The sequence below is a fragment of the Balaenoptera acutorostrata genome, chromosome 18 (genome assembly GCF_949987535.1).
Source record: "Balaenoptera acutorostrata chromosome 18, mBalAcu1.1, whole genome shotgun sequence".
Taxonomy (NCBI): domain Eukaryota; kingdom Metazoa; phylum Chordata; class Mammalia; order Artiodactyla; family Balaenopteridae; genus Balaenoptera; species Balaenoptera acutorostrata.
The window spans coordinates 57,018,599-57,037,587 of NC_080081.1; the positions used below are offsets into that span (position 1 = coordinate 57,018,599).

The 18,989-nt window shown below is 42.9% G+C and overlaps 1 protein-coding gene across 4 annotated transcripts in view; it reads right to left on the reverse strand.

Annotated features, from left to right (window-relative positions):
* The window catches only part of EPSTI1 (epithelial stromal interaction 1), a 112,377-nt gene that overhangs the window by 85,471 nt on the left and 7,917 nt on the right, over positions 1-18,989 (reverse strand). For all 4 annotated transcript variants that reach the window (XM_057533001.1, XM_057533003.1, XM_057533002.1 and 1 more), the window contains exons 2-3: positions 5,067-5,125; positions 1,917-2,000 (exon numbers count right to left, since the gene is read on the reverse strand). In XM_057533001.1, coding sequence (XP_057388984.1) covers positions 1,917-2,000; positions 5,067-5,125 — 143 coding nt within the window. The remainder of the gene's footprint in view (positions 1-1,916; positions 2,001-5,066; positions 5,126-18,989) is intronic.

Genomic DNA, 18,989 nt, shown 5'->3' on the forward strand with positions numbered 1-18,989 from the left:
TGCTCTCATGTGGCTACTCAGACCGGTCATAAAGAAGAGACGGCTGCAGGGCAAATGGCCTGTATTCCCAGAGTTTGTGGGAAGGATGCACAAGTGTTTCCTGCACTCCCAATCTGGTTGTCATGAAAGAGAATGCCAATCTAAAGTCATCTTAAAGGGACTTGCCCGGGATTTCCCTGGCAGTCCAGTGGTTAAGACTCTGCACTTCCACTGCAGGGGGCACAGGTTCGATCCCTGGTTGGGGAGCTAAGATCCTGTATGCCACATGGCATGGCCAAAAAAATTAAAAAGGGCCTTGCCCATGTGGGCCACCCAGAGGTACAATGGAGCTCTACAAAGATAGTCCAGCTACCAAGAGCCAGTGGTGAAGCTAAGCACTGCCAGCAGGAAAAAGTATCATATTTATCAAGGAAATCCAGGTGAGAGATGGCTGGCAGGCAAGGAGGGACTCTGAAGAACTCCAAGAACCCCAGGGGTGAGATGCACAGTAAACACACACCAAAACTTGAAGAAACTGGGATCGGTGCACTATAGACCCTAACCTCCCCTTCTCCCTTTGACCCATGAGGGGTCAGAATCTGGGAACAGTGGAGTCAATAGTGAAAAATTCAGCCACACCCCATTTCCTTTGCCAACTTTCTATCCAAAATAGACCTGGGCTGGAGCAGGGAAGAAGCTTTAATCTCTGTCAGTAACAAAGTTTTGACCAGTATTTAGGACTAAACTTAATTACTGAAATGACACTGTTTTTATGCCTAGAATTAGCTGGACAACTTTATTATTTGAGAAATACCAAAAAGATCTAATTTCATCCAAAGAACATAAGAAAAAGTAGACCCACATAGCTAGTGTGAGGGGGCCCGTTAGGAAGGACAAAGCTGTCTCCAGGTTGCACCCCTCAAATGCAGCTTATTCAGCAAAATGGTGACACGAGATTAACCCCTTTCATGAAATACAGTGGGATGATGATGATAATACTATTACTTGCACCCATTAAGTGATTACCAAATTAGGTTATTTTTTACCCACATCTTGGAAAAAATACTTCTTGACAACTACTATGAGGGACTTCCCTGGCAGGCCAGTGGTTAAGACTCTGCACTTCCACTGCAAGGGGCGTGGGTTCGATCCCTGGTAGGGAAACTAAGATCCCACATGCCACACGGTGCAGCCAAAAAATAAATAAATAGATAAAACCACTGTGAGAGTAAGTGGCCTCTGACTCGTAACACATTTGTGTGAACTAAATCTGTGGGAACTGTGTGTCCAGCCCTTTAAGCTCTCAGCTGCTTCTGGAAGAGAGAAGATGTGAATGATTCCCATTAGAGGGCTTCCCTGTTGAATGATTCAAACACCAGGCAAAGGCAGCACAGACAATTCATCACACTGCCACGTGCTCCAGAGGCCCAAGAGTCTCTACTTGTGAATGAAAACACAGGCGATGTTCTCTTTATACCCACCCTGTGTCCCCAGCCCACTCGCATCTTAGTGTTGGAATTGACTCTCCATTCATTCTTTTTCCCATAACCAGTTAACTGCCATGATTAATATGCTTGTGATAGCACTAACCAGGATGGGAGTAAAAGCTATGACAGGGCATATGCAGCGCCCAAGTAAGATTTCTTTAGAGGTGATCAACTAAGAGGCTCTAGATTATTTGGCAATTAAGCCATCCTTTTATTCCCACATAACTGTGGCATCATCCATTTGCTACTTGCAGAAAATCAGAAACAACAGTATACCTGCATACTTTTGACTTTAAGTGCATGTTTTGACATTAAATGCATTCCATTTCAAGCAGCACAATGGTCCAATGACCTATAACGTACATTGAAAGACAGATGTGGGCAAGATGCTAACAGGATCCTTGGGTGGCCCTGTCCTTCCGCATTCAAGCAACTGGCTTGCTGGCTTACCTAGCTGCATGGGTGCCAGGTTAATGGGCTTCGTCCTTTGTTGCTCCTTCCACCTCTCCAGGTCCTTCAGCTCTTTTGCAGCCACTAAGCCAGGTGAGAAATATCAAATCATCAATTATTAGAGCGTGAAAAGGGAACTGCTCCCTTGAAAGCATAACAAACCACCATCAGATGGACAATTTACTACATGCAAGCATGAGTGGACAAGATATCCAGGAAAGGAAGACACCACCCACCCAGTCCTAACCCCTTGGGGTCACCCTAAGGCACTTTCTCTCCAAGAGTCTGCACAGAAGGTTCAAATTTGAAAACAGGGGCTTCCCTGGTGGCGCAGGGGTTAAGAATCCGCCTGCCAATGCAGGGGACACGGGTTCAAGCCCTGGTCCAGGAAGATCCCACGTGCCGCGGAGCAACTAAGCCCGTGCACCACAACTACTGAGCCCACGTGCCACAACTACTGAAGCCCGCGCACCTAGAGCCCTTGCGCCTAGAGCGCGTGCTCTGCAACAAGAGAAGCCCCTGCAATGAGAAGCCCGCGCACCACAACGAAGAGTAGCCCCTGCTCGTAGCCCCCGCTCACCGCAACTAAAGAATGTCTGCGCGCAGCAACAAAGACCCAACGTAGCCAAAAATAAATAAATTAAATGAAATTTTTTAAAAAATTGAAAACAACCTGAACTCCTACTAAATAAAGAAGTTTAGTTTTTCCTCCCACTCTGGCATTTTTCAAACCCTATATCATTTAATGTTAAAAGTTTCCTATAGAGAGTGTGTGCAAAACATTCATGTGTCAATAAGAACTTTTCACACACAGTAAACATAAATCCCCATAAAATTCTAATGCCCGTATTCACTTTATTTTAAATATTCCCCAAGCTTAATGTAACCATGAGGAACGAGGCCTCTCAGATTCCTGGCACTTGGAACCGCTAGGCTAAGCCTACTCCCTGTAGAGCAGTGCTCATTCCCCAAATATACACTGACTGGCAGCAGGGGGCGCCAGAGACACTAGTTCTGTTCTTCCAACGTATGCCCGAATCTCATTAGAAGTGATTATTTCAAACGTCCATTTATAATATTTTTTAATTATTAGAGGGAATAAAACTTTCTGCAACATCTCAAAAATCCAGACTGCACTGAGGCTTAAATTCCTGTTAACTATTTAAATCAAAAACTTGTAAGATGCCAGAATCTTTGGGATTCCGTTGGTCACCTGCAGGCAGTGCCCACAGTCACCGTGTTAGCATAGATGTGATTGTCATATTCTGCACAGACTCAGATGTACCACCCAGGGGCCTACCTGTCCAGTGGAGACCTTTATAAAGCTGCTTTCCTGCTTTGCCCTTATGTCCATTGGTCATTACAAAATTAAATTTCCTATTAAGATCAAGATAGGAGAGCACAGAATCTCAGTGCTAGCCCCACAGTTGACTTGAACAAGCCTCAGAACTTGTTTGTGAATTAAATGAACTTTAGTTCTCCTTCCAACTCTAAGGTATAATACTGTAACTTTAAAGGGCAGCATTTATTTTACTGTACAACTTCAGTTAAGCATGTTATATGCCCACTAGGTACACGGAGCACAAAAACAAGTAAGATGTAGCCCCTGCCCTCAAAGAGCTTATAATCTAAAGAAGGAAAGTGAAGTCACGAATAAAAACAGCTGAGGGTAGTGAAGTCACGAATAAAAACTGCTGATAGTTACAAAATTATGGGAACACAGAGACTAAAAAAAAATTCCATTAAGAAGGAATGGGACAGGGACTTCCCTGGTGGCACAGTGGTTAAGAATCCGCCTGCCAGTGCAGGGGACACGGGTTCGAGCCCTGGTCCAGGAAGATCCCACATGCCACGGAGCAACTAAGCCCGTGCGCCACAACTACTGAGCCTGCGCTCTAGAGACCGCAAGCCACAACTACTGAGCCCGTGTGCCACAACTACTGAAGCCCACATGCCTAGAGCCCGTGCTCTGCAACAAGAGAAGCCACAGCAATGAGAAGCCCGGGAACCGCAACGAAGAGTAGCCCCTGCTCACCGCAACTAGAGAAAGCCCGCGCACAGCAACGAAGACCCAATGCAGCCAAAAATAAAAATAAATAAATAAAAATTTATAAAAAAGAAGGAATGGGAGCTTCTGTGGTGGCGCAGTGGTTGAGAATCTGCCTGCCAATGCAGGGCACACGGGTTCGAGCCCTGGTCTGGGAGGATCCCACATGCCGCGGAGCAACTAGGCCCGTGAGCCACAACTACTGAGCCTGCGCATCTGGAGCTTGTGCTCCGCAACAAGAGAGGCCGCGACAGTGAGAGGCCCGCGCACCGCGATGAAGAGTGGCCCCCACTCGCCGCAACTAGAGAAAGCCCTCGCACAGAAACGAAGACCCAACACAGCCATAAATAAATAAATAAATAAATAAAATAAACCCAAAGTTTAAAAAAACCCTGTCATCTTTATTAAAAAAAAAAAAAGAAGGAATGGGACAGATCTACAAAGAGAATTTTATAATCTATTTCATATATCACTTGTCTCTTTCAAAAGTGTTCCAAGTCCTGTAAGGATATCTGCAGTGAGCCCAATTTTACAGGAACTTGATAGGTCTATTGACAATAGGTGTGAAATTGTTTAAGCCCAACAGAAACCTCAGATTTATAACCGTGCAATGAGTTCTGCTATTAACACAGAGAAACAAATTTAGAAGCACTAACAATAGAATAATTTTAAAAGGTATAATTAAAACTGCCAAAGTTGGGCTTCCTTGGTGGCGCAGTGGTTAAGAATCTGCCTGCCAATGCAGGAGCCACAGGTTCGAGCCCTGCTCTGGGAAAATCCCAAATGCCGGGAAGCAATTAAGCCCGTGACCCACAACTACTGAGCCTGCGCTCTAGAGCCTGTGAGCCACAACTACTGAAGCCCGCGTGCCTAGAGCCCGTGCTTCATGACAAGAGAAGCCACCACAGTGAGAAGCCCGTGCACCGCAATGAAGCATAACCCCCGCTCGCTGCAACTAGAGAGAGCCCACGCGCAGCAACAAAGACCCAAAGCAGCCAAAAATAAATTTTTTAAAAAATTATGAATAAAGTAACAAAAACTGTAGTTTAAAAACAAAAAGAAAGAAAATGAGACGTATTTTGAATGGTAAATAATATACATACTCTGTTGCATCTCATTTCTTCGTTTTTCATTTGGTACTATCAAGGTATATGCACCTGTGCTAGAATGAAGAGGAAAAAAATCGATTATCATGAGAAATTATTAATGCATATAAAGCACCATACATTCTTTCTGATAATATACTGTATTTATGATCATCACCATCAAATAGGTACTAGGAAAGATAATATTCCTCTTAAGACCCAGGTGTGTTCTCCAGGAGTTTACAATCTAGCTGGTAAAGTAAAACAAGTGCACATGGCCACATACGGAAATATAAAGCAGTTGATGAAGAATGACAAGTGACTTCTTCAGGGTCAGCTCTTGGTAAACTGTCTTTGTAGGGATCCACTGTGCCTCCAGGTGGCGCTCACGGGCACATCCCTTTGAGATGACTGGCATTCTCTTCCATGTCACCCACTACAGGAGTACAGGAAACACTCACACATTTTTTGCTCCCACAAACTGGGCGTAGGGGCCATTTGCAATGCAGCCACCACCTCCTGATGACCCATCTGAGTGGCCAGATGGCCACAGTCTTGTGTTTTGGGGCTCTGACTTCTAGGCAGGGGTCCGCTGGGCCCCTCATTCTCCTGGGGACACAGGTCGAGCATAATCAGGAGTTCAGAGAAGTAAGGAGTCACTTCAGTTCTCTGGGGGGGTGGGGGGGTGGGGGGGATGGAGCGGGAACCAGGGAAGACTTCATTTAAGCAAAAATATTCACCACTAAGGTACAAGAAGTTGTTACAATATTGTGAGCTTTTGAGGGCAGAAACTGTGCTTGAGGGATCCATATATGCCCAGCCCCTGGCACAAAGTAGCTGCTTGATGAATGTGGGCTGAATTGAAATGAAATGATGCCAGAGACCCAGTCCGTGAGTCTGTGCTGGGGTGGCTCTTCTTTATGATGATACATGTAGTCCCACAGAAGTATGAATACTTCATAGAGCAAAAATATAGCACAGCAAGACTGCAGCGTACATGTAGGTATAGTGTGAGGGGAAATGTTGTGGATAAATACAATCAGCTTATAAATGTAAGTCTTTTTATAAAAATCCCAGATACTCTTAGAAGTCTTTGTCCAACACAGAACGTACAATTTCAAAGGACAAATTAGCAAAGATTGAAGAGTAGAGGCCAAAAGCGCTGATTAACAGAAGCCATTTCTTCCTTATCTCATTTTCCTAGCAGTAAGCCTTCAGCCAGCTTCAAACTGGGCTTTAATTTTAGAGTTGTACATGGGAGGTGTGCAACCAACCAGGGCTGCTGGATGCCCAGTTACCTAATGTATATCAGCAGACGTTGCATGTGTAGCCTAGCATGCGTACAATGGGATGAATACAAAATTAGGAGGCAGCCGCTGGAAATTAATCCCCTGTCCATTGCATATTCTTTGTTCACCCTCAGAAAGATTTTTCACTCCTCAATTGTCCACACTTTATAGAAGCTTAGGAGCTGCAGTTCTGTGGGTAGTACCTGCAAACTTGAGTACGATGCAATAGTGAGCCATTCTTCAGAGACTTAAAGATGAAACGAGATAGTGGATTTAAATGCCAACCATGAAATGACTGCAGAATCATCAATGTCCGTTAACATTGTGGTATGGAGCTTCTCACCATACCAGGGATTTGACTACACTGCAAATCAGTTGTTCTTAAACTTTAGCATGCATCAGAATCACTTGGAGGGCTTGTAAAATGTTGAGTTTCTGATTCAGTAGGTATGGGATGGGGGGCATCTATAACTTGCATTTTTAACAGTTCCCAGATGATGATGATATTCTTGATCTGGGGACCACACTTTGAGAACCAGTGCTGTAGATCAATCAAGCTGTCTTCAAACATTTGGACTAAAAGGGAATTGAGGGATTAATAAATCATTGATAAAGACACAGACGTTAAATCATATGCCAAAGATCATGAGGTTAATTAAGCAATAGTGCTGAGACTCAAACCAAGCACTTTTGACTTAGACCAGGTGGGTGTCTGGAGCTAAGTATTCAGCTCAATGTAGAAAACATAAAATATAACTGTCCTTAACTTCGGCCTCTTGATAGACTTCCAAACAAAGTAAATCTACTTAGCCAAGCACCCATTATGGACTTGTTATGTTAGGGGCTTATGAGGCATGAGGGGAGATACCAAAAAAACAGACACCAACCACTTTAACAGAGCTTATACTTTAATTAGGAACAATTCATGAAACCACCAGAGCAGACCACAAGGATATTCAAACAAGCCTCAAAGTGGGATGATGGAAGTAGTCAGAGATGCAAGGTGGAGGGGAGTCAGTGAGACCCCAGAGGAGTAGAAAATTTCAGAGAAGAATAGCAAGTTGAGGCTTAAAGGATAGGATCTCAAGTGGCAAAAAGGGTTTCTGTGCTAGCACTTTGCTAAAAGAAGCTTCATAGAGAATTTTCCAAGTTCCATGAATCTCTCTTATGAAAATATCAGGAAAGGTTTGAAAAGAAAAAACAGTTTGTAAAAGATTTTATTCTACAGTATCTAATCTGATTAAGTTTAAGTGTGACAACATCACACTAGAATCTTTAGTCTTAGGAATAGGACTGTGGTCAATCTATGGCCAACATGTGTAGCTGACAAGTACCCAGACAATATAGGGCCATGAAAAAAGGGGGAGAATTATCTAGCCTTGAAATCAGAGGCTTTTAATTGAAAACATTCAAACATAACCCCAGGCTCAAGGACAGTGGTCCCAGTAATAAATGTTTTATGTTAGAGAATTCCTTAGCAACCTTCTTAGCAATATTTTATTGGCTTAAAATGTCAAATCTGAAATATAATATTCAGAAGAAAGCATTGCCAAGTAATGGAGCCTCTATTCCTCTTCCTTCCTATAGGAAGAGGAGCTTAAGTCTAAATATCGGCTTTTTATTTTTTAATATCCTGTGGCAGAGCATAATGCCTGGGTAGATACAAATATTCATCCCTTCTCTCTTAGCTTTTCCTTGACATGAATAACAAGTATAACTTACTCATGTTTTCAGCCAATTAGTTTCCACCCACAGCAAGGGCCTCTGCTGTTTTAACCTCCATGTCATCCCTTTCAACAGCCTGACTCTCAAAGCTACTGATGGAGACAAGCCCAACCTACCTGTATTTAGTATTCTGGTCATTTCCTGATGAAGCAACATTCAAGCCACTGAAATAAATGTATATCTTTGAAAATGAGTTTCCTTAATTACCTCATTGAAATTTAATGAAATATCTCCATTTGTAAGATTATTTTCACTTTCCAACAGCACACATCCATGAGATATATTAAGGGAGAACGTATAAAGAACAGCGTTAAGACAGAGGGAGACGTGTTTTTCTGTACCATATATTTCTTAAATATATATATTTAAGAAATCTCTTCCTTGTGAGGTCTCTCCTGAGCTACGCAACTGCCTCTCTGTGCACATTCTTGCGCATTTTTATAAGGTCTCATCAATAAGCACTCTATGAAAAAAAATGGTATGTTGGAGTCATGAAAAATATCTTGGCTGGCTAAAAGTATTACATAAATATATCCTGGTGTGTACAAACTGCAGCAGATGTAATCTAAATTTCTAATTAGGAACAACACTGGTTTGAGTAAAAAAGAAATGTACTCAAGAGCAAAAATTCAGAAAGAGATTAAGTGACAAACAGATAATTTCAAGCAGAATAGTAGACACATAAAGTCTACTGTCCTACAAAAAATTGGTTTGAGGTTTTCATAGTTCAAGAAAATCTTATCCTTGGGTGAAATTGAAACAAAGGAAAATTTCTGGTTAATCAAAGACACTGGATAGAGATTTAGATTCTAGGTATGTTTTTCTATATTGCTTTTTTAATATGGTCTTCAACATAGGACTCTGAAGCTTACTGTTTTTAACCAACGTGAACCAAACCTTATGAGGCATTCAGGTTTGCAAAACTTCTTTTATAAACAGACCATATTCCTAAGAAAAAAAATACCAAGATCAGACTGAGTAAATCATCCTTGTCCCCTAAGCCCGTCACACCAGCCCTGATCCTACATTCCACATCTCTGGTGTGGAAGGACTAATGAACTCTCTTTGGTCTCAAAGCCTGCAGAGCCCCAGACATAGTTTGCACACCCAAGAGGCTGATGTGAAGCTGGTGAGTTCTATAACTCACAGCTTCTGTTGGAGGGCGGAATAGATGCCCAGATGGCCTTTGTTACACACACACACACACACACACACACACACATAGCCATCCCAGGATCCTCACATAGGCCCACAGCTTAGTGAGAGGTGGTAAATTTATGCAAATTAGAAAAAAGTGCCCCTTCTGCCAGGTGGAGGTAACCCCACACTAAGGCAAATGATTTGGTATGTATTTCAGCTTCAAATTACTACCTTAGCCAGGCAAGTCTGTATAGTTACCAACTGGCACAATCATACAGGATAGACCTGAAAGATGTTGTGCTTCTTCACTTAAAACACATATACACGTAAATGATAAAAGCTATGAAAAAAGAAGCAAGAGGGCTTCCCTGGTGGTGCAGTGGTTAAGAATCTGCCTCCCAGTGCAGGGGACACGGGTTCGAGCCCTGGTCCAGGAAGATCCCACATGCCGTGGAGCAACTAAGCCCGTGTGCCACAACTACTGAGCCTGCGCTCTAGAGCCCGAGAGCCACAACTACTGAGCCCGCGTGCCAAAACTAGTGAAGCCCCAGCGCCTATAGCCCGTGCTCCGCAACAAGACAAGCCACCGCAAAGAGAAGCCTGTGCACTGCAACGAAGAGTAGCCCCTGCTCACCGCAACTAGAGAAAGCCCGCACAGCAACGAAGACCCAACACAGCCAAAAATAAATAAATTAAATAAATTAAAAATAGTGTATATGTGTCAATCGCAATCTCCCCCCCAAAATAAATAAATAAATAAAAATAAGTTCATCTATTAAAAAAAGAAGCAAGATTCACTCTAAAGATACAAAGAATATATATGAAATATAATATCGGAGAGACTCACCATCGTTATGAGGGCAAAAACCAGTGATGGAAGTAGAGATGGGGACCAATTGGTAAGTATACTTGCAAAATGTATTAACTTGCTTCCTCAGTAAAAGTAACTACACGGAATTCATATTTTCAGAACATAGAGATGTCAGGTCTGGGATGTGATCTGAACCTACTTGCAAGCTAAAGTTAGCCTAACAGTTAGGCTGTTACTGTTTCATGGATGCTGGTAGAAGACGTGGACTTCATCACTCATGGCACGGCACCAGCGTATTTATGTCTGTTCTCTCTGGCTCCAAGTCAGCATGATGGGTGCTGCACACACACAGTGTGTTTGCATTGCAGCCGAGGAACCCTGAATTGTGGAATCCACCGTTTTTATAGCAGATAGTAAGCAAGCCTGGTCTTTGTTCTGGGGAGAATGCACCTCATCTCTCAAGGTTCCCAGCTACACAACAACCCTAAGAAATAGTCCAGGTTAGAGTAGTCAGGTACGCAATCTTGGCATACCCAGCAAGACATCTAGAGTGCAAGAGGCCCAAGGAGGACTATCTTTTCCAACAAGAGAATATTTAAGAATGGCTTAGTGATAAAATTGGCATCTGCATAAAAACACTTATCAAATTGTTATACGTTTTCTATTATTATTATTCCTCTTATTATTATTATTATCATTAGGCTAAGCTCTGCATATGTCCACATGTCTTAAGCATTGCTCCTCAAGGTCATCTATAACTTAAAGGAGAAAACTAGAAATGCAAGACATAAAGTAGTTATATCTAAATATCTGCATAGAATATTTAAAAACGAAATTCATCCTGATTTTGAAATAAACATATGCTCACATGAGAAAATGCAGAAAATTATCTTTAAAACATTTAAAAGTCACTCATAACCCCACTCCTCAGAGATCTCAATTACAGTGTTATTTGGGTTAATTTCAGTTCAGTCTATATTCTGTACATATTACACAGTTGCAGTCATATATTAAGTCCAATTTTATATGCTGCTTTCACTTATAAGTGGTTTTCCCAATTATGCACGTAACAAGCTTAATATTAAATGGCTACATAATATTTCACAACATCAATGCACCATTACTATAACCACACACTTAACCATTTCAGTTGTTTCAATTGTTCACTATTATAAACAATCCTGCAGGATGTGCAAAGCATAAAACAAAGATTGCACAGAACATTATCCAGAAGAAAACCCTTAACAGTCCTCTAAAATTAATACTCTGAACAGGAATGTGGACTACATTTAAAATTTTCTTCCTTAGATATCCCATTTGCATTTCCAAAGTTCCAGCGACAGTTTGATCATATGATTAATTTCTGCTCTTATGCTTGACTCTCCTCAATTCCTAAACCAGAATAGATGCTGGCCTACCTAACCATTCATTCTCACCACCTCCTTACTAAAAGCACTCCTATATTATTCAGGTTAACAATGTGCTCCATTAAGACTATAGTCCCCAACCTTCTTTATAGCCAAATATGACTGTGTGATTAAGTTTGGCAAATTGAGATATAAGGGGAAGCCATTGAGAAGGATTTCTAGGAAAGCTCCATTAAATGAAGATAGACAGATGGACAGGAAAAGCTTTTTTGTTGCCCTCCCCCCTTCCTGGAAGGTTGAAGTGGAAGCTGGTGCTCAAGCAACCATCTTGGTCAGTGAGGCAACTTGAATATGTAAGACATGCACCAGAAACAGCAGAGCAGAAAGAAGCAATCTGTAAAACTACCACACTAGTGGCAATCTGTTGCCAAACTGCCCTGCTTTGAACCCTAATTCTGTTACTTCCTAACTATAACTTTGAGCAAATTAGTTTTTCTATTCTTTCACCGGTAAAATGGGGATAACAAATATCTATCTCTTAGTGTACGAAGTGCTTAGAACAAGGCTAGGAAATAACAAATGTTCTATTATGATTGCCTATTATTTGTACTATATCAGCCCCAGACTACCTACCTTCAGACTTACTTTATAGGAGAGAAACAAAGCCACCTATGCTTAAGACACCTATTTGGAGATATCTATTTTATTATAATAATTATATATAACATATTATGTATAAGACACTTATTATTATTGTCACCTTCTATTAGCAGTAGAAATTGAAGGGCATAATGGCTCTAAGTCTTTCTACTTGGATTAAAAGTCAAAAAGAACAACTTACACTTTAAAGATAAAGAGGTCCTTGTATCAAACAGCTTGAAGTGTTTATTTCTAAGGATCTGAATTGCAGGGGACTTTTCCTTTCTATATTAGTTTTGTAATGTTTAGTTTTTTGGGTTTTTTGGCCGCGCTGCATGGTTTGTGGGATCTTAGTTCTCCGACCAGGAATTGAACCTGGGCTACGGCAGTGAAAGTGCTCAGTCCTAACCACTGGACCGCCAGGGAATTCCCAATGTAATGTTTAGATTTTTATAACAAGCAGATATGACTTTACTTTTACAACCATGAAAAAATATTCCAAGAAGTATTAAATGAGAAAATATTTAAAATAAAGATTTCTTAAATCAGGGGTTCAGATTTTCTTACAGGACTAGGTAGCACAGGATTTCCGCTCTCACTGGTTCCCTAGCAAAACAAACACTGGGCAATACCAGCTCTTGAGTTTTAATGATGGGAAACGTCTTTAGTTTTTCTACAGGACTTTAATAAATTGCCTTTTAAGTGTTCATGGTGGGGGGGGGCATGAATTACAAACATTACAGAACAAAGGAACCAACATTGCCTGATTCTCTGACATAGAACAGACCCTTCAAATGCAGTCTTCTCCCTTTGATGATTTTTTTCCTGTTAAGGTTTTGTTTCAGATTCAAATACATTCTGCATAGATGCAATTAACCTTAACAATAGTATAACCTTACAGCATTCTACTGACTTTGAAGTAAGTAACCTTACTGTGTAATTGAACTAAGTTTCTTTTTTCTCATTTCTGCTATGCTTCTACCGATTATTATAGGTTTTATGTGTTTTCAAGCTTTCATCATCCCGTTGATTTATTGTTTCACTGTTTCAGTGTCAGACTTTTTGAGAAATGCCCACTCATTTTTGATATTGTATTTGAACAAACATGATTGCTCCCCAAGACTTAGCAGAATTCAAAGGCATACCATATTAAGGAGTGGAATCTAGTGCAGAAAAGTTGGAAATTCATCCTAAACAGGACCATAATTTCTCCCCTCCTGTATAAACAGAAAGGTAAATTTGACCTAATCAAACCAAAATGTCTTTTCTTTCCATCCACTCCAACAATCTCTTCTGCCATGCAAAGAACAATGCTTTGCTTTTCACACTGTAGGTGGTAACCCACTAATGGGCCATGAAATCAACTTAATGGGTTTATTTTTAATGAATAAGAATAGAAAATGTCAAAGTCCATCACATATAGTAAGGGTGAGAATTGTTTTCTGACACTTTTTTCATTTATACATAAACTCACATATACCCATACATGTACTAGGTCATGAATGTCAAATGCATTGCTAACTTTAGGCTGTGGTCAGAAGTCTGAAAGATCTCTGGAAGGCAGTATGTGGTTTAGGTTGCTCAGAAACAGTGACAGTGAGAAAGCTGTTCTAATGTAAGCCAACCAAGCTGTCATGAAGAAAAGCAGCAGAGAAAACAGGATCGCCACAGAAACTTTGCTCCTACAAACTACTTCTCTATCCAAATCATGTTAAAGCTGTAAATAAATGTCACATTGCTGATTCTATAGTACCACTCTCTTTAGTCTATAGAAATTCTATTTTCTTGATGTGAAAATAGGACCACTGATGGGAAATTCACGAGCTGCACTGTCACTCCGTCCTCCAGGTCCATCATGTTCAGGATCCAGACTTTGGTAGACAGACTCAGGTTTGAGGGCTGGTTCTGTGACTAAAAAAAGCCATGAGAACTTAGGAAATCATATACTCTCTCAAGACTCAGTTTCTTCAACTATAATGGGGCAAAGTGTTTATTGTGAAGAGAAAAATGAATTATATGATGCGTGTAGCACAGGGTCTAGCACGTGGTTGTAAGTTCAAGACATAAAAGTTAGAGCTATTGATTGTTATTTTTGTTTTAGTTCCTCGGAGTACCCGGTTTAACTGTTCTAGGTCATAACTAATTTCCTTTCTGCTACCACAGTATTGCAATGCTTTGTCACATTTCTCAATCCTAAAAGCAGTCAAACAGAGGCTTCCAAAGAGCACAAGACCTAAAAGCAGTCAAATAGGCAGAGCTCTACTGATTAGTTTGGTAGTAGAATCTGGTCATAGAGACACCTACCCAGCTCACTGAGTCATAAAATTATCATTGAGTTAAGTACTGTCCGTTGTTTTACAAACTTTCTGAATGCCTACGAGCCTTGCCTGGAGATTGAGTTAAATAGTTCCCTAATGAATCGCTATCTATATTGAGCCATCAAGAAGATTACTCATTAGAATCAATCATAGATTTTTCTCTTCCTAGGTACCATTATTTCAGAGCACTAAAAGGAACTCAGGCATTATTCATTTCTCCATCTCCAAGGAGGGGTAATAGCCTGATGCTTTCATGCCATTTAACAACTACAGGCAAAAGCTTATTTTCTCACAGTCATAAGAGGAGACAGAAGAGAAATCTGGGGCATTTGCAGTGAAGAAAAAAAAGTGAAAGTAGTTCCTGTAGGCTCTCATAAGTTTGTAAAAACTTGCACTTCATTTAAGACTATTTTATGTGGCTAGTTCAGATTCAAATGAGCTGAGTCAAGAATGACTTAAGAAGTTTTTGATGGTCTGTCTTGGGTATAAATTATACATCAGGATTAAGAGTATACTCAACAATGATTAAATAGTGATGTTTATAAAAATAGAACTAATGCTATAACTTAATGACTGTTATCATCTATCCCATCTTATATCTCATCTTACATTTACGAAATGTTTAATACTAAAATAACACAGGGTTCTTTAAGAGAGAAAAATCAGGAATTGACCATTAATAAGTGGGCTTACCAAGCCATTCTTTATTCTCCCTTCGCTCTCCCTTGAGAGTTTGAGGGTGAAGGGGAAAAAAACATATCAGTTACCAGGGTTAATTTCTTCCCTGGAGCACAACAAACTGGGCAAAGTATTGAAGTTAGAGGAAGGAAACTAGCGAATGTCCCCTGAGCCCCAAGGGAGGAAATAAGGAAAAGGAGTGGGTTTCCCCAGGACATAAGCACTCCAACAGCCGTGGTGTCTAAGCTGCTATTGTCAGGGGTATGGTGTATCTTAAAGGCTGTGTCAGTTTGGGTCCTCCGAGTAGACATCAAGATGAGATTAGACAAGCAAGAGATTTACTGGGAGGAAGGCTTGTGAAGGATAAAAGGTAAGCAAGCAGCAGTAGGCAGGGAAAGCCTTAAGAACATGAGCAGGTCTGACACCTGTGAAAGGAGAGAGGGAGGATTGAGTAGGAAGAGCCTCAGACTGGTATACGGTTCTGAGAAAATCTTGGATAGGTCAATGGGGAGTCTTCTGGCAAAAGTTGCCCCATAAAGGAGTCCCACCTGGAATGCTCAGACACTGGTGGGAAGAGTGCAGAATAAGTGTGCTCTCAGAGCAAAGGATACAATGGATTCAAAAGGATGGCAACTAGAGCTGGCAGTTGAACTGTGCTCCCCACAGTAAAGTCTTTTGAAGATCTGAATGGCAAGCTTCTCTGGCTGTCATAGAGGCTATTTAAACTACCGTGGTATAATAAAGTTTAAGTATTCAATCATTGTCCCTGGCTCCTGGCTCAGAGCTCCTTAAAATGCTCGGAATTCTAAGTTATAAGAATGTCAGGACTTCCCCGGTGGCGCAGTGGTTAAGAATCCACCTGCCAATGCAGGGGACACGGGTTTGAGCCCTGGTTCGGGAAGATTCCACATGCCGCGGAGCAACTAAGCCCGTGCACCACAACTACTGAGCCTGCGCTCTAGAGCCCTCGAGCCACAACTACTGAGCCCCTGTGCCACAACTACTGAAGCTCCCACGCCTAGAGCCCGTGCTCCACAACAAGAGAAGCCACCGCAATGAGAAGCCTGCGCACCGCAATGAAGAGCAGCCCCCGCTCACCGCAACTAGAGGAAGCCCTCGCATGGCAACAAAGACCCAATGCAGCCAAAAATAAATAATAAATAAATTTTTTAAAAAGAGTTAACATATGTAATGCACTTTAACAAACATAAGTTAAATACATAAGTGCTTGCCATTATTATTGCTAATCTTTAAGTCTCTACAGTTTTTGCTATAAAGTTGGCCACAAATATGTTTAAGGTAAACTGAGTTTGTATACAAATTATGTTAAAGTTAACTGTATAGTAAAATTCCACATTATGGGTTCATTTTCAGAATATCTTTATATTTCCTTCAAACAGCATCAAGCTAAAGGACCACCTCTAGGTACGGTTATACACAAGTATCTGAACAAAGTGAACCTTGCCTGTATTACTGTCATAGGCAAGAGCCTTTTGCCCAGAATTGGGTAAAATGAGGTAAAATTCCCTTCCAGAAAAACCCATGCCTTAGCCTTATATTTATCTAGAGTTTGGGGGAAGGGTAAAGGATTACTTTGGATTAGAAGTTTGTGTGAACTTTTTTTCTCTTTAAATCTGTATAAAGAGCTTACAATATTTAAGGACAAGATAAAATCACGAACTGAAAATAATTAGGAAATCCAATATTTATTAGTAAACACTTTACTTAAATCCAAATATAGTTAAGGGCTCAGCCTTGCCTTAGAGTCTATTAGAGGTCCTCAGGAATCATTCTAACAACTTGCCTTAAAGTCTCTTTATATTTATATGTAAGTCAGCGTTTTAAATCAGTGTGTTTTTACAAGGCATAAACACTTCAGGGTGACAGCACAGTACTTGGTCAATAAACATTTGTTGATCCTCCTAGAAACAGTAGAAGCAGGATTGGAGAAGATGGCGGAAGAGTAAGACGCGGAGATCACCTTCCTTCCCACAGATACAGTAGAAATACATCTACACGTGGAACTGCTCCTACAGAACACCCACTGAACGCTGGCAGAAAACGTCCGACCTCCAAAAAGGCAAGAAACTCCCCCCGTACTTGGGTAGGGCAAAAGAAAAAAGAAATAACAGAGACAAAAGAATAGGGACGGCACCTGCACCAGTGGGAGGGAGCTGTGAAGGAGGAAAGGTTTCCACGCACTAGGAGCCCCTTCGCGGGCGGAGACTGCGGGTGGCGGAGGGGGGAAGCTTTGGAGCCACGGAGGAGAGCGCAGCCACAGAGATGCGGAGGGCAAAGCGGAGACATTCCCGCACGGAGGAGCAGTGCCGACCAGCACTCACCAGCCCGAGAGGCTTGTCTGCTCCCCCGCCGGGGCGGGCGGGGCTGGGAGCTGAGGCTTGGCTTCGGTCGGATCGCAGGGAGAGGACTGGAGCTGGCGGCGTGAACACAGCCTGAAGGGGTTAGCGCACCACAGCTGGCTGGGAGGGAGACCGGGAAAAGGTCTGCAGCTGCCGAAGAGGCAAGAGACTTTTTCTTGCCTCTTTGTTTCGTGGCAGGCAAGGAGAGGGGATTCAGAGCGCCGCCTAAACGAACTCCAGAGAAGGGCGCGAGCCGCGGCTATCAGCGCGGATCCCACAGCAACAGGGGCGCAGAGGGAAAATCGGAGAGACTCCCGCACAGAGGCTCGGCGCCGAGCGGCGCTCACCAGCCCGAGAGGCTTGTCTGCTCCCCCGCCGGGGCGGGCGGGGCTGGGAGCTGAGGCTCAGCTTCAGTCGGATCGCAGGGAGAGGACTGGGGTTGGCGGCATGAACACAGCCTGAAGGGGTTGGCGCACCACAGCTGGCTGGGAGGGAGACCAGGAAAAGGTCTGCAGCTGCCGAAGAGGCAAGAGACTTTTTCTTGCCTCTTTGTTTCGCTGCGCGCAAGGAGAGGGGATTCAGAGCGCCGCCTAAACGAACTCCAGAGAAGGGCGCAAGCCACGGCGATCAGCGCGGACCCCAGAGACGGGCGTGAGACGCGGGGGCTGCTGCTGCCGCCTCCAAAAAGCCTGTGTGTGAGCACAGGTCACTCTCCACACCGCCCCTCCCGGTAGCCTGTGCAGCCTGCCACTGCCAGGGTCCCGGGATCCGGGGACAACATCCCCGGGAGAACGCACTGCGTGCCTCAGGCTGGTGCAACGTCACGCCGGCCTCGGCCGCCGCAGGCTCGCCCCGCCTCCTCCGTGCCCCTCCCTCCCCGCGGCCTGGGTGAGCCAGAGCCCCCGAAGCAGCTGCTCCTTTAACCCCATCCTGTCTGGGCGGGGAACAGACGCACTCAGGCGACCTACACGCAGAGGCGGGGCCAAATCCAAAGCTGAACCCCAGGAGCTGTGCGAACAGGGAAGAGAAGGGGAAATCTCTCCCAGCAGCCCCAGGAGCAGCGGATTAAAGCTCCACAAACAACTTGATGTGCCTGCATCTGCTGAATACCTGAATAGACAACGAATCAGCCCAAATTCAGGAGGTGGACTCTGGGAGCAGGAGATATTAATTTTTCCCCTTTTCCTTTTTTTTGTGAGTGTATATGTATATGCTTCTGGGTGAGATTTTGTCTGTATAGCTTTGCTTTACAATAGCTTTATTTTACTTCACTATATTATAGCCTCTTTCTTTCTTTCTTTCTATTTTTTCTCCCTTTTACTCTGAGCCGTGTGGACGAAAGGCTCTTGGTGCTCCAGCCAGGCATCAGGGCCGTGCCTCTGAGGTGGGAGAGCCAACTTCAGAACACTGGTCCACAAGAGACCTCCCAGCTCCACGTAATACCAAACGGCAAAAATCTCCCAGAGATCTCCATCTCAACATCAAGACCCAGCTTCACTCAACGACCAGCAAGCTACAGTGCTGGACACCCTATGCCAAACAACTAGCTACACAGGAACACAACCCAATCCATTAGCAGAGAGGCTGCCTAAAATCATAATAAGGCCACAGACA